Consider the following 14,220-nt stretch of genomic DNA (forward strand, 5'->3'; position numbering starts at 1 on the left):
ACCAGACGTGCCCGCCCCGTGTGCCCTTCCCCCGCCTGCCCGCACTCCTGCTGCTGAGAGCTCAGTGGGGCTTGTCGCGACACGGCTGGAAAATCGCGCACTGAGCGCTCCCTTGTGCTCCTAGCCCAGTCCCCCACACCCTTGTGTCCTGCACTGGCCTTGGGCCCCCTTCGTCTCAGTGCTCGCTGCACTCAGGTCGCCCAGCTGCGCCGCCAGACTGAAGAGCCGCCAGCGTCTACGTTACCTGCGCCCCTGTCCCCGAGCTAGCGCGCTCGTCTCCTCCGCCCCCCAACCCCCGGCGCACCCGGACCCGGCCGGCTCGCTGCCCTTCCTCCTCTCTCTCTCCGCCGCCGGGACTTCAAGGGGAGCGTCGGCGCCCCCGGCCCCTCAGTCGCCTCGCGTGTGCAGTAGCCCGGAAGCCCTTCCCGCACAGCTCTCGCTTCTCTTTGCAGCCTGTTCCTGCTGCCGACCCGCCGAGGACCCTGGACAGTAGAGGCCCCGAGACCACAGAGCTGATGGCGTCTTCGACCCCTTCTCCGTCCGCAACCTCCTCGAACGCGGGAGCGGACCCCAATACCACCAACCTGCGCCCCACAAGTAGGTCCCGCCCCGGCTTCCTATCAAATGGACTGAGGGGAAGATGGGGGGCGCTGAGACTTTGAGAGGCTGCGCTGGCGGAAAGGGAAAGGGAAGCGCGGAGACGGTGGGGGCTGGGAAATAAACAGGGCCCTGACCCGGGTCCCTGTCAGAGGGCATTGGGCTGTCAGGGACGCTAGATGACTCCCAGGGCACCGGAGAGCGAGGACCAAGCAGAGTTTGAGCGGCGGCGGTCTCGCTGGGGGTTCCGCGGCGGGGGAGGGGTGCTCGGCGACAGTGCTGTTTTTGTTGTGTCGTGCATGATTTCTTTATTTGGTGGGGTAACAGGGATCGGGGCAGGGGGCGGTGTGAAAAGCCGGGAGTCCCAGTGGGAAAGCAGTCTTCTGTCTCCGGCTTTCGTTGAGCTGAGATGTGACCTCCTCCTTTCTTCCTGCGCTGTGCTCAAAGTCTGTAATCAGCGGAAATTTCGACGTTAATTGCAGCGTTTAGAAAAAGCTCAGGGTCCCTAATTGCTCCAAATTTGCGTCGAGCTATTGACGAGTGAGGGAGAAGCCAGGGGCGGGAAAAGTGCGTAAAACTGAGACTGAGCCTCGACATTCATACAATTAATTACATCTCGGAGACAAAAAAGGGGGGGGCAGCATCCTGAGTGGCGAGAGGTGGGGAACTGGGACGGGGCAAGCAGGTTTGCCAGGGCGGGAGGAGAGTGCACCCCTCTCCTTTCTCCCGGGCAAGAGACCTGTCAGCGGGTGTAACAAGTCCTGAAGAGAGGGGAAGAAAGGGGGTACCAGATACAAGAGGGGGGTTATGCTTCCCCACCCTTAGCTTGATGGGCTCCTCAACCCATTTCCAGCATCTGTCTCGGATCGATTTCCTACGTCTGTAGAAGCAGGAGGATAAGGGAATTTTTTCTTTTTCCGTGTTGAAGTGAAGTGTCTGCCCACCCCACCCCACCCCGCAAAAATCTATCAGCTCCAGACAGTAACGGCCCCAGAATTTCTATACAAGAGGGGTTTAGGGGGGCAAAGTGTGGTTAGAAGGAATGCTTACTGCTGCGCTTTTATGGCACTTTTATATAAGCTTGAGAAAATAATTGTCCTCATCAACGAAGGCGGGGAGGGTTGTTATCGGGAAAGCCCCCTCCCCAACCCTTTGGCGCGAGCAGGGGCTCCCGGGCAGGAGGCCTCGAGCCCTCAGGCCGCGTTCCAGTTTCCTTTTCAGTTCCCTGTTCCGCCACCCAGGCGGGCTACAATTACCCACATAACAAAGAGGGGCTCGGGAGAGCCGCCAGCCTGGTGGCACGTGAGCTGGGCACCGGTGGCGCGGCGCTGGCCGGAACAGGCCGGGGGGGAGCGCGAGGCCTGCGCGCCTTTTGTTCGTTGCTTTGGCCTTGATGGATTCCTTCTCCGATCCTCCCCACACTTCCCGCCCCCTTTTTGCTGCCCGGCTGTGCTGGGCGGCAGTTGAGTTCACCCACCCCTCGCGCCCCGATACCCTACTTCCCAGTAGCTGCTCGCCGTCGGGCGCAAATGCCCTGAGCAAATGCCTACGGGCTCTTCCACCTAGTAGAGGCGATGACCCGTGGCCTGGAGCGCCCGGAAGCCACCGAGGCGGAGGCGAGGGAGCCAAGGATCCAGCCCGGGAAGAGTAAACAGCACCTGTCCCAGCAACACAGTCTCCAGCCCTCAGCAGCCCAGTCCCAGCGTCCGCACCCCATGCTGCAGGCGCACGCCCCGCGCTCTTCCATTCCCACCCTCCCTTGCAGACACTCCCTCGCCCGTCCAGCTGACTGCACTTCTGCCCCTTCGAGGTCTCCTGGGAGGTGTCCTTCCCAGCCGCACATCCTTACTCTCCCTCTTGCTCCAGCAACCCCTGAACTGGGCATGGAGCCCTTCTTGACCTCGGCAACTAGGTCTTCCCGACCCCTGCTATATCAAAGAGGCTCTCTCACTCTTTCTCCCCATCTTTCTTTCCCTTTCCTTCACTGTAACACCCAATTTTGAAAGATAGTGCATTGTGTCTGAAATCCAACCTGCCCGCTAACCTGCCCGCTGAGTGACCTTGGAAAACTCTCTTAACCTCTCTGAGCCTCAATGTTCTTTGTAAAATGAGTCTTAGATTAACACTCCTCTTTCCTGTTTCATAGGGTTGTTATAAGGATTAGATGAGATGATGTTTAATGTGAAAGCAAAGCACTTTATCGAGTGGAAATAGCTCTCTACCCTTGAGGTGTTATTATATTAGGGCTTTGTTTTGCACCGATTTCCTGTTTCACTGGAACTGCATCTGTGACATGCTTTCTCACCGACATCGGACTGTTTCTTCTCTCTGCTGGGGCTCTGCTGTGCCTTGGGTTTAATGGCTGTCACTCTCCTTATCTCAGCCAACACTCGCGCCGGGCTGGAGGCGAGGGCCGGGGTGGGGTGGGATGGGGTGGGGGATGGAAGCGATTGGAGGCCCTTGCTTTGAGGGATCGAAAGGGGATTTCACGCTGGGCCGACCACGCCAGCCCGCGCGAGGGCTTCGCAAGCACCGGGCTGCTTTCTGCTCCTTGCTGGAAGTTGAATCCCGAAGACAGGTAGATCCTGAGGGGTTTGAGAACAGCTGGTAAAGAAGGAAAATCCGGCAGCCCCTGGGTCTGCGGTTCGGACCCAAAGAAAAGGTGCTTGATTTTATTCGCCTTAGCCTGCTGCAGACCCGAGATGTCCGAGGGAAGGGTTAACGAGGGGCAGGTTGGGAAGAGGGGTCTGGGGATGGGGACGGGAGGCGCACTGTTGTCTTCCCGACTCCCCAGTCTGACTGAAGAGCAGCCATGCGAGCCCGATCATCTAGTCAAATACTATTTTTCACCCAATTAATTCCTGAACTCTTCTGCGACCCCATTTCATGCCAGTTTATTTTAAGCTGCCACTCGGCTGGAGACCCGCCAAGAAATTATGAGACGTTTCGGTCCCAGATGCCTCTGTGTTCCCTTTCTGGGCTGCTGTGGTCTCCCCTCGAGTCTGCCGGGCCTGGCCGGTTGGTGCTGGACAACTTGAGCGGCGGGGCCTGGCCCTTTGCGCATGGGCTCAGCCTTCGCCCCACCCCGACCTCATCTCTGCGGTTGCCCCTCGGAGGTCCCGGCAGGGTCTGGGTGCCCCGTTTCTCATAGACACCGTTCTATACCTGAAGCCAGAGCAGGAAGGGGGTGTGATGGAGCTCGGAAGGAGGGCCCGAATCTGCCTGTCGACCCACAGATCTGACTCCTTGCTCCTTTCGGGAAAGAGCTTTTAATGAGGAGCACTAGAGAAGACCTCTCCCTCCCCCAAGAAAACCTGTGCCCTCCTCCCAGTCCCCACGGCCTGAGCCTTCCTGACCCGCATCTCTCTCGCTCTCTCTCATCCTAGCGTATGACACCTGGTGCGGTGTGGCCCATGGATGCACCAGAAAACTGGGGCTCAAGATCTGCGGTAAGTGAAAGGGCGGGCAGGGGCCCGGCGCGGCGCACGGGCCTTGTGGGTTTGGGAGAGTGGGAAGCTCGCGGAAGGGGATCCCGGCTCTTGGGTCCAGTTTCCTAATGTAATTACAGCCCCTGTGCCGGGCAGAGGCGGTCCCCTACAGGCCCTGACCCTCCCCCGCCCTCCTTTGACCCGGCCCGGAGGGGCCTTTTCCTGTGGGGTCCCTGACCCCCTCAAACCTCGTAGAAGGAACGCGGGCGCCGGGTCTGGGCGCGCAAGCAGGGGCACAGCGCCCCCGCGCGGCAACCCGGATCTCTTAGGCCGACGCCAGGGCCGCTACGACCCGCGAGCTCTGCGGGAGCGTCTGGAAGGTCGTCTAGAACAGGTGAACTGGCCTGGCTTTACCAGAGAGCAGACCAAAGGCGCGGTGTCTGCCTAAGACTGGCTCACACGTCGTCCTCCTCCCCTTCATCATCCCCCACCCCCACCCCCGGTCTATGAAAGTGGCGGCCTCCTGGGCCGAGGTTTCTGTGCTGAGATGTCATAGCGGATTCAGACGTCGTCCTCTGAGAATTTCCTGCGGCCCTCGGTGGCCTCCCTGGGGGAGGTGCCGACAGCTCAGGCAGGAGCGGTTGCCGAGTGTATCCTTGAAGGCGAAGAGAAGAGAAGGGGGCAAGTGGGGACGGGCGGCCTCAGCGGGTGGGAGGACAGGGGGTGTCACGATTTGCCGGGGAGGAAGGAAAATAGATCCAGGAGCTGGAGAGAACTGCTCTCTGGAGAGGTGAGGGTCTGAAATGAAAACGCCCTGGGGATAAATTTTTTTAAAGGAAAAAAGGAGATTTATTCGAAGGGACACAGTTGAGTGGCTCCGGCTGAACAATGAGGATTTGCTTTCCTTGCTACATTTCACCGTCTAAAATTCTCCAGCCTTATCTTGCCAGAAAATACGGATGTCCCCGGGCAGGGGGTGGAGCGGCGGGGGAAGATTAACGAGGCGCTTATTAAAGAGCCATCCGTCAGCGGCTGCGCTGCGCGCGGGAGATAGCGGCGGGGCAGACGCCGGCCCCGGCCCCGGCCCCGGCCCCGGGAGCGCCGGGAGCAGGTCGGAGAGTGGGTGCTCTCTGGGCCCGGGTTCCCGAGGCCGGTGACAGTTTGGAGTTTGAGCAGAGAGGAGTCATTCAGCAGCTGGTGGGAACCACCTCCTTCCCCGCTTGGCCGCGCCGCGCCCTCGCCCCCCGCCCGCCCCCGTGTTTCTGGGGCTCTGTCCCCTTGATCCCAGGACCCAGCATTTACGGCGACGAAGGGGAGCTCGCCTCCTAGACCCAGCCATCTTCCAGGGGGAAGCCCGGCCCTGCCGCGGAGCGGCCCGGGGGTTTGGCTCCCTCCCCAGCACGCGAGGCCCGTGGGGCAAGGCCAGGGCCGCGTCCCTGCGCCTCGGTGGCCAGCGGCAGCCGAGCTTTGTTCTATAAATAGCCCCCTCGCACCCACAACCCCCACCCCGCCGCCATTCCGGGCTTAATGGCGCGTTTCGCGTCGGGTCCCTTCAGCGGCCATGGCGTTCGGCTTCTGCAGCCGTCATTGTCATGCAGCCGAGCAAGCAGAACTGAGTGAGCCCTGGGCGCCCGCCGCGTCCGAGGACACGGTGGGGGCAAGCTCAGGGTGAGGCTGCCTTCCCTGCGTCCCCGGCCTGCAGCCCTCGCCCACCCCCTACCCTCCCCCTGCTGCGCCGGCTGCAGGCCCTCCGGGTCGGCGTCAGCGGAAGAAAAGGTCTAAGCGCCCCTTCTGGGGACATACCCTGCGTGTCCTGAAAGAGTAAAGGGGCAGGAAAGAGTTGGGCATCGATGAGTCCGCAAATATAGGAGGAGAGTTGGCATCAACTCCCCCTCACCCGCTGCCAGCCAGTGCCTTGAGGGAGAGCTATTGGGCATTTGGGAGCTACCATCCTCAGAGATTTCTTCCCTGTTTCTACACACCCCCTCCATAACACTAATTTCAGAAAAGTTGCAACCCGTGTGACAGAAGAGGACAGGGTAGTCTGAGGGGAAACTGCCTTCTGCCAAAACGCTCTGCGTTTAGGGCCACAGGTTAGGAGGCTTCCTTCCTATTAGGTTTGATTCTTAGAGGAAACAATACCGGAAGGATTTAATTTTCATACTTTGTGCCAACTCTGGCTTCCCATTTTACTCTAGTGGAGGGAAAGTGCAGTCTTTGGTTTGGGCCCTGGATCCAAAGCCAGGGAGTAAAGCTGCAAGAAAGCCCTGGATCCGACCAGTAGGTACCCTTAGCTGGGGCAGCAGAACCCCCCTGGGACACTAATCAGCTAGAAGAAACCCAGTGTCTTGCCAAGAGCTAGAGAGTGGCTGCAGGCATGGTGGCATGACCTAAATAGAATGAGTCACAGGGATCCCTAAGTTCTGGCCTTAGGCTCTGCTAACTTCCCAATGTGTCCTTGGGCTTCCGCCCCCATCTGTGTAGAGGTCCCAAACTTGCTACCATTTACAGCCCCTGAGCCGTTTTATTTAGTCCACACAGTGTGAGTGTGTGTAATTTTTTTAATCAGTTGCCAACTTTTAAAAATACAGAGACCTCGGGTATTCTGTATCTCTGGTTTCTCTTGGAAAAAAAAGAGGTGGGGGGCGGATCTGGCAGTGTGCTGTTAGCCCATAAAAATTGGAAAAAGAGCCCCTTCTTCTAAGCAGATGCAATTTCATGCCACAGTTTGGTGAGCAGAGAATGTGCTGGGCTTCTGCCTCCACGTGCCCCTTTGCCATGCACCCTTATTCCATGACAGCTCAAAGCCCCACTTGGAAACAATTGGCTGCAGCCAGGCACTTCACTGGGCCCCCTAGGCTTGTGAGGAAGCAGCAGCAGGAGCTGCCCTTGTCCCAAACATGGAGTCATAACAGGGCTCACCTCCTATTCTCCCCTTGAGCCTAGCCAGAGGGCTACAACCAGACCAAACACAGCTGCAACTTCAGTCCTCCTCAGCTCTCCTCTTTGCCTCTAAGAATGTACAGCTGTACCAGTTACCTTCAGACTTCAACTATGTCCTCACACCTGGGGTGTAGAGCAAAAGAGAGTACATTCTGCTTTAGTCTCAGAGACTCCTGCTTCCAGACCCCTTGCTAGCCAGGGAAGTTGTCAAAATACCCACCTCGATGTCATCCACCACCTCCCCATCCTTGGGGAAACAGTTTCCTCCAGGGCCTCTCAGAGCCAAGAGAGGTCTGGATCATTTACCCTTCTTGAGGATCTGATATTTCAGAAAACAAACATATTTCTAAACAAAGTGACAATATACATTAAATGTATACATTACTGACTTAATGGCTTTTAACACATTATAATGCAATGTAAGTGTGCTATTCATAACATAATTACAGGATTTGGAGAAAATTCTGATTCCTAGTACACTATACCTCCTGTCCCAGAATGGGATGCAGGTTTAAAGTTGTGTCATAATTATCATCTCTCAACCCCATCAGGACATCTCTGGGAGAGCCTGTGTCAAAATCTTTCTTGGAGATAACATCCAGAACTTAAACTAAAGTCCTGCCCCCTGCAGCTGACCAGAGGAAAGGGGTTTCTAAAGGGGTTTCAAGGTGGGAGACTTAAGGTTTTCCCAGGGAGTGTGTCTGAAGCCCAACCAGAGGTCAGAGACTGCAGAGTGGGGTTCAGCTGGGTATGGCCTCACCCACATTAAGCTGCTTGGATTTGGTCTTTCTGGTCTGGCAAATTCCACAGCTCACTGTTCTGGGACAAGGGGAGCAGTCTCCGAGTTCAGGAGCCAGGTGATTCTGCATGCCTCTGGCAAATGAGTGCTGGCTCCTTGCTCTGGACTCTGATGATTTGGAGGAGGGATTCAGAAAGTAGAAGAGGTGAGGGAAAAGACACTCCACTCATCTTTATATCCAAGTGTGGAGCTCTGTGATAGTGTATTTCCCCCTTCTGCTGTTCTTTTGGACTTTGGTGACAAGTTTTAAAGGTGCTGGGAACAATGGAGGGCCTGCTGCCTCTGCCTGCCTATTCTTCCCTCCAAAAATAGACCCTGGCTCCTGTGTGTGGGAGGACGCTAATCACCACATTCTTCCTCTAACACCCTCCTTTTCCCACCCATCACCATTGCATTGCAGTCCCAGGGAAGTAAAGCTGAATTGCCCTTTCTGGCACCTCCTGGGACTTTCTTCCAAGCCTGCCTTGTGACGAGTGTGACTACCCAAGGATCCTGATATCTACAAAGACAGCTTTGGGGTCATCAAGAAGCTCAGAACTTTCTTCCTCCTTTCAATGTGTTATATTATGGGCTAAGGTTGAGGCTGAACTGGAGAATATGCTGAGAGAAAGAGTGGATTTGTAGGCAGGGAGCCCCTAAGGAGATAGGTGGAGGTGTGTGGAGGGGTGTTCCTAGTCGGCACATTCTCCAGCCCTTTCTGCTCAACCTGCTTCCCGGTTTGCTGCTGGTGTTGTCTGTACTGCTCACCTCAGGTGGGAGAGATTTCCACCCCATCTGAGGGGCAGAGGTGAGGCGCTTTGAATCCCCCACTGGGCTCAGGATTCATCCCTGTGGAGTTCTTGGATGACTTTCTATCATTATTACGACATTGGCCACCATCTGCCAGACTTTAAGTTCCTGGAGGGTGAGGGATCTGTCTCAATTATCTTTATCCGTCCCCTGTCCTAAATGCTTAGCAAAGTGCTTTCATACAACAGGTGCTTAATAAGTAGTTACAGAATTAAATATCAGCACACATATGATTTTACACTTTCTTGTCTATTTCCTCAATACCTTCATTCAAGGAGAGGGGGTGGTACAGGAAAAGCTGCATTTCAGGTCTGGCTCAGAAAAATTACACTTACATTCAACCCTGTGAGTGTTACCCGAGGAAAAAAGCATCTTCCCTAATCCCCAGTGTTGGACCTCACCCCTCCTCCCTCTGCCGTCCTCACCCTCCTCCCTCTGCCGTCCTCACCCTCCTCCCTCTGCCGTCCTCACCCTCCTCCCTCTGCCATCCTCACCCTCCTCCCCCTGCTGTTCTCACCCCTCCTCCTCCCTCTGCTCTTCTCGCCCCTCCTCCTCCCCCTGCTGTCCTCACCCTCCTCCCTCTGCTCTTCTCGCCCCTCCTCCTCCCCCTGCTGTCCTCTTCCCTCCTCCTCCCTCTGCTGTCCTCTTCCCTTCTCCCTCGGGTTGCACAGCCCTAAACCCAGAGCTGGCAGCATCCTCTCTGACTGTGTCTCTTCCTTTAAAACCTCATCCTGGGGCTGGTTACTGGAGTGGAAGCTGTCCAATTGACTTAATTCTGAGTTCACTGTCACGTTCAGAGAGGAGAACGGGCTTCACTTACTGTTTTTCTCTCTCGCATGACTGGGTCTGTGCCACTGATGACACTTGGCACTGCCCCCTCCCTGCCTGAAGGCGAGCAGAGTCAGAGACACTATGTATAAAACACAGACACAGCTTCTTTCACAGGAGTGAGAGCCCTGCTTGGAGAGTCGTCCTGGTCCAGCAGCTGACCTCGGTGGCTGTGTAGTTCAGAGCGCTCTCTCTGACCCAGCTTCTCATGCCATAGGCTTCTTGCAAAGGACCAACAGTCTGGAAGAGAAGAGTCGCCTCGTGAGTGCCTTCAAGGAGAGGCAGTCCTCCAAGAACCTGCTGTCCTGTGAAAACAGCGACCGGGACACCCACTTCCGGCGCACAGAGACCGACTTCTCCAACCTGTTTGCGCGAGGTAGTCCCTCCCCCCACTCCCAGCCCAAGTGCCGTCCAGTGGTCTCCTTATTTGAGTATCTTGACTCTTTCCTGAAATTTTACTTCTTTTTACCAAGAAATGTCATTGTTCTTTCTGAATCCTCACGAAACTGCTTTCCAGCATTGGACTATAACAGACTCCCTCCTTCCTTACTGCCCAGTTCTCCATCATTTTGGAAGCTAGATGAAGGAAGCTAAAGTAACAGTCCATTCTAAACACACCTTCAGGCACAAATATGGATGCATGGAATCCAAAGAATTCTAGTGATTAATATTATTATCCTCCAAGATTGGCTAATTTTAAAAAAAAAAATTTACAATTTTGGAAGCTGTATGGCTGGGCCTTATAACCAAAGACTGTCCTGAAACTCATTTTCCTTTTGGAGATCTTTCACTAATTCCTTCTGTGCCCATAACACTGGAGGTGCTTTACCAGTTTCTCCCAAACTCATTAACTCACCACAGCGTCACAGAAGCCAGACCAGAACAGTAAACAAGACTTCACTAGGACCTCAGAGATAATCCAGGGACTAGACACAGAGTGCCATGTACAGTGCTTCCTGATCTTGAGCTATGGCAACCTCAACTGGGGCCCCTATAGCTTTTCTTCTTGGCCAACGCCCCCCACATGCACCCCCAGCTTGACTGTGCCTAGCAGAGCCCATGGCCCAAAGACATCTCTGGACATCTCAAAGTCCAAGCCCAAAAGGATGATGTCAAGAGAGAGCCAAGGGTCCCCTCTCCCACCTTCCTAAGCCCCATCTTCCAGTGCTAGTTTCCTGTCTGAGGACATCATGAAGGACCACCCTCTTCAGGGGGAACCTCATCCTCTACCCCCAAAGCCTTTACCTTCTGCCATCAACAGATCAAGCACATCATAACACTAGACCAGATGTACTGGGACACACCTGGCCACAGGGGAGTATGACAGAAGTCCCCTCCATCACACTCCTCACAGGTGCCCACTCAGCCTGCAAATGGACGACCACAAAGGCAGGTTGCCCATGGCTTCTCAAAGCACTTCCTTCCTTGTGTGAGTAGCCTAACTCTCAGAAAGCCTGTGAGCCCCTAGAAACTGTACACAAAGCTTCAGTGTCAGTGCATATGTGCATTTTTCTGGGGATATGGTACATCAGATACTCAGTGCGTATACATATCCTGGAATGAAATTAGGCTCGTCAAGACATGGCTGATATTACGGATCTCTGGCCCTAGGAAATCCAGACATGAGTCAGGTGGTAACCATTTGGTGTTCTCTCCTCAGACCTGCTTCCAGCTAAGAACGGGGAGGAGCAAACCGTGCAGTTTCTGCTGGAAGTGGTAGACATACTCCTCAACTATGTCCGCAAGACATTTGATCGCTCCACCAAGGTGTTGGACTTCCATCACCCACACCAGTTGCTGGAAGGCATGGAGGGCTTCAACTTGGAGCTCTCTGACCACCCCGAGTCCCTGGAGCAGATCCTGGTTGACTGCAGAGACACCCTGAAATATGGGGTCCGCACAGGTAAGGAGGAGAGCCAGGTGGACATTCAGTGCAACCTTGCCCTCCATCTCGCTCAGGCCAGTTGTGAGGATGCAAACTCATGCAGAAGGAGAAACACAACCCTGGGGAGGGAAGGCAGCAAAGTGCTTAGTGACCACAAGAACAAAAACAACCTTGAGCAGTAACAGTTGATGGGAAGCCCCAACTCTGGCAAAAGCTCATCATCATTTATTGCTGTAGAAGCAGATTTAAAAGATACAAATACATGGTGCTAGATCAAGTTCTATATAAAGGGTTGTCATTCTTAGTTTTAGGCTACTCACAACCTAAAGAGAGCAGAGTGACTCATTCCCTACTTCTTTTCTCACCTCTGTTTTCATGCCTATAAATCTGATAAATCCTACCCTTCCCTGTCCCCAACATCGGGGAGAATTGGGCCCATTTCCCTCCCTTTCTGTTTTAGTTTCCTAGGGCTGCCGTTACAAATTACCAAAAACTGGGTGGCTTAGAACAATAGAAATTGATTCTCTCACAGTTCTGGAGGCTGGAGGTTCGAAATCAAGGTGTCAGTGGGGCCGTGCTCTCTCTGAAGGCTTTTGGAGAGGATCCACCTTTGCCTCTTCCAGTTTCTGGTGGTGTGGGTGTTCCTTAGCTTGTAGCTGCATCACTCCAGTCTATACCCTCACCTTCACATGACATTCTCCTGTGTGTGTGTGTCCAAATTTCCCTCCTCTCATAAGGATACCAGTCTTCAGATTAGGGCCCACCCTAATCCAGCTGACTTCATCTTAACTTGATTACATCTGTAATGACCCTATTTCCAAATAAGGTCACATCCACAGGAACGAGGGATTAGGGACTCGGACATGTCTTTTTGAGGGACACAATTCAACTCATGTCACCTTCTATTGGCTAGGCCAAAAAGTCACACATGCATCCTTTGCTTCTACACCTTCTGGAGTTTAGACACTCTGAGTCACCAAATCTTGTTAAAAACTGGGAGTCCTTGAGGATGCCCTCTTGCCTCCTTTTCATATTACAGAAGCCCTCTCTAAATCAGCAATCCTGGCCAAAGTTACTTTCCAATTGCCTCAAGTTCAAGGACTTCTTGAACCTCTGGCTGAGCTGTTCTAAGCCTCCGAGTGAAGCAGCGACTTCTCTCTCCCCCCACCACAGCCTGGCTTTCCTGAGCTCCCGGGCAGACACATCTATAGGAATTGGCCATCCCTGGCATAGGTGCCACCACAGGGGAAACCACCAAGGCCACAACTGGCAGCACCTTGTTCTTTTTTCTTCTTTCTCCTTCTCCTTTATTTCCCCTCTCCCTTCTCAGTTATTTGAAGATAGATTTAAGACCAAGACTGGGGAGGCTGGTGGTGATAGAGCTGAGTAAGGCTATTGGATGTCAAAAACAAAGTGTTATAATGAAATAATGAGGCTAGCCAAAGAAGCTTTTTTAAATGAGAAATCTCAAACAGCTTTTGAGGTCTGCCAACAACACTGGAATAACTTGTGGTTGGAGAAGGCTCCATATGTACGAAGTCTGTGTGTTTTTGATTTTCAAAGAAAAGCAGTCATTTAGTTATATCTTATCATGGTCTCCCGATGGAGAACAAGTACTGTTATTTGGCTGGATTCAAAAGAGTCAGAATTCCCCATGTATATTTTTGCTTGACTTGCTTTGGTCCAGTGTTTTTAATTTTGTCAGTTCACTCTACGTACACTTTCTCAGAGAGATGGGGACCATGTACTTTTATCATTAAAGCCGAGAATGGTGGTGTCCCTCAAAGAAAAATACATAACTTTCTCATAATAGTACCTCATATCATCTACAAAACTGAGGCATCTCATGGTCAGAGAGAGCACAGGCTTTCATTAGCTCAGCGTATGCATCTACTTCGATATCGAGCCTGCAGCCGTCCTTCCTTGTCCTTCAGAGCAGCTTCCGGGAGCATGTATACACATTTACAGAGTTCACAATCTTCCAAGCAATGTGAAACCTTCTGCTGAATCTCAGGGGTTGACCCCAGTACAAGTATACTGTTGCTGCCACACCAAAACACAGCTCCTGGTTGTCTGTCTGTCATTTAGGTATAGGTACAGGAGCGATAGGTAAACCCTGCATGTAGTTACACACAGTGAAAAAAATTTTTTTTTAAGGATATTAATGCATTATTGCTCAGCCAAAGTAATGAATTAGGTTTTAATAGTGAAAACATACTCATCTGGGTATTGTCTGTGAAGGGATGATGATGGCATTTGGAAATTTCTGTACACATTAACAAACGACTTCTTTAAAAAGGAACCAGCATATATAGATTCTGCATGAACTAACAAAGGTGTTACTCAGCCTTCAACCACAGCAGCTACTTAGGTGATATGTAGGTATGCCAGACTTTCTTAGTTGTTCTTTTTTAAACTTATTATGGAAAATTTTAAACTTATAGAATTGTATAAGGAACCCTATACATCCAACACCCAGCACTCACTCCTGCCAATTTTGTTTCACCTCTACCTTCATCCACTTCTCACTCTTCCATATTCCATGGAATCAAATCCCCAATGTAATATTATTGCATCCATACATGCTCTTTATCCTCAAGAACTCTTTAAAAGAAAACCACATCATTGTTATTCCTAAAAATATTTACAGCTCCTTAGTATCATGAAATGTTCAGTCAATGTTCAAATTTCCAGTTGTCTCGTGAATGTCATAAATGTTTTACTTTGTTATAATTCATTTGAATCAGGGTCTGAATAAGTCCTTCACATAGCATTTGGTTGATGTATCTCCTAATTAATAGACTCTCCCTTCATCTTTTTTTTTCTTACAGTTTATTTGTTGAAAAACTTTTAAAAAATAACTTTTTTTCTCCCTGTACTTGACTTTAGGTCACGTGCTGCTAAGTACCATGTCTGTCATCTGTTATTTTCATTGAATATGGAGAGTTGAT

At 52.6% G+C, this 14,220-nt stretch overlaps 1 protein-coding gene across 1 annotated transcript in view; it reads left to right on the forward strand.

The window, feature by feature from the left end:
* The first annotated feature begins 491 nt into the window (after nt 1-491).
* The window catches only part of GAD1 (glutamate decarboxylase 1), a 36,346-nt gene continuing 22,617 nt past the window's right edge, over nt 492-14,220 (forward strand). The window contains exons 1-4 of the mRNA XM_063098845.1: nt 492-597; nt 3,984-4,046; nt 9,602-9,760; nt 11,045-11,287. Of these exons, the coding sequence (XP_062954915.1) occupies nt 516-597; nt 3,984-4,046; nt 9,602-9,760; nt 11,045-11,287 (547 nt within the window). The 5' untranslated portion in view covers nt 492-515. The remainder of the gene's footprint in view (nt 598-3,983; nt 4,047-9,601; nt 9,761-11,044; nt 11,288-14,220) is intronic.

The sequence above is a fragment of the Cynocephalus volans genome, chromosome 1 (genome assembly GCF_027409185.1).
Source record: "Cynocephalus volans isolate mCynVol1 chromosome 1, mCynVol1.pri, whole genome shotgun sequence".
Taxonomy (NCBI): Eukaryota; Metazoa; Chordata; class Mammalia; order Dermoptera; family Cynocephalidae; genus Cynocephalus; species Cynocephalus volans.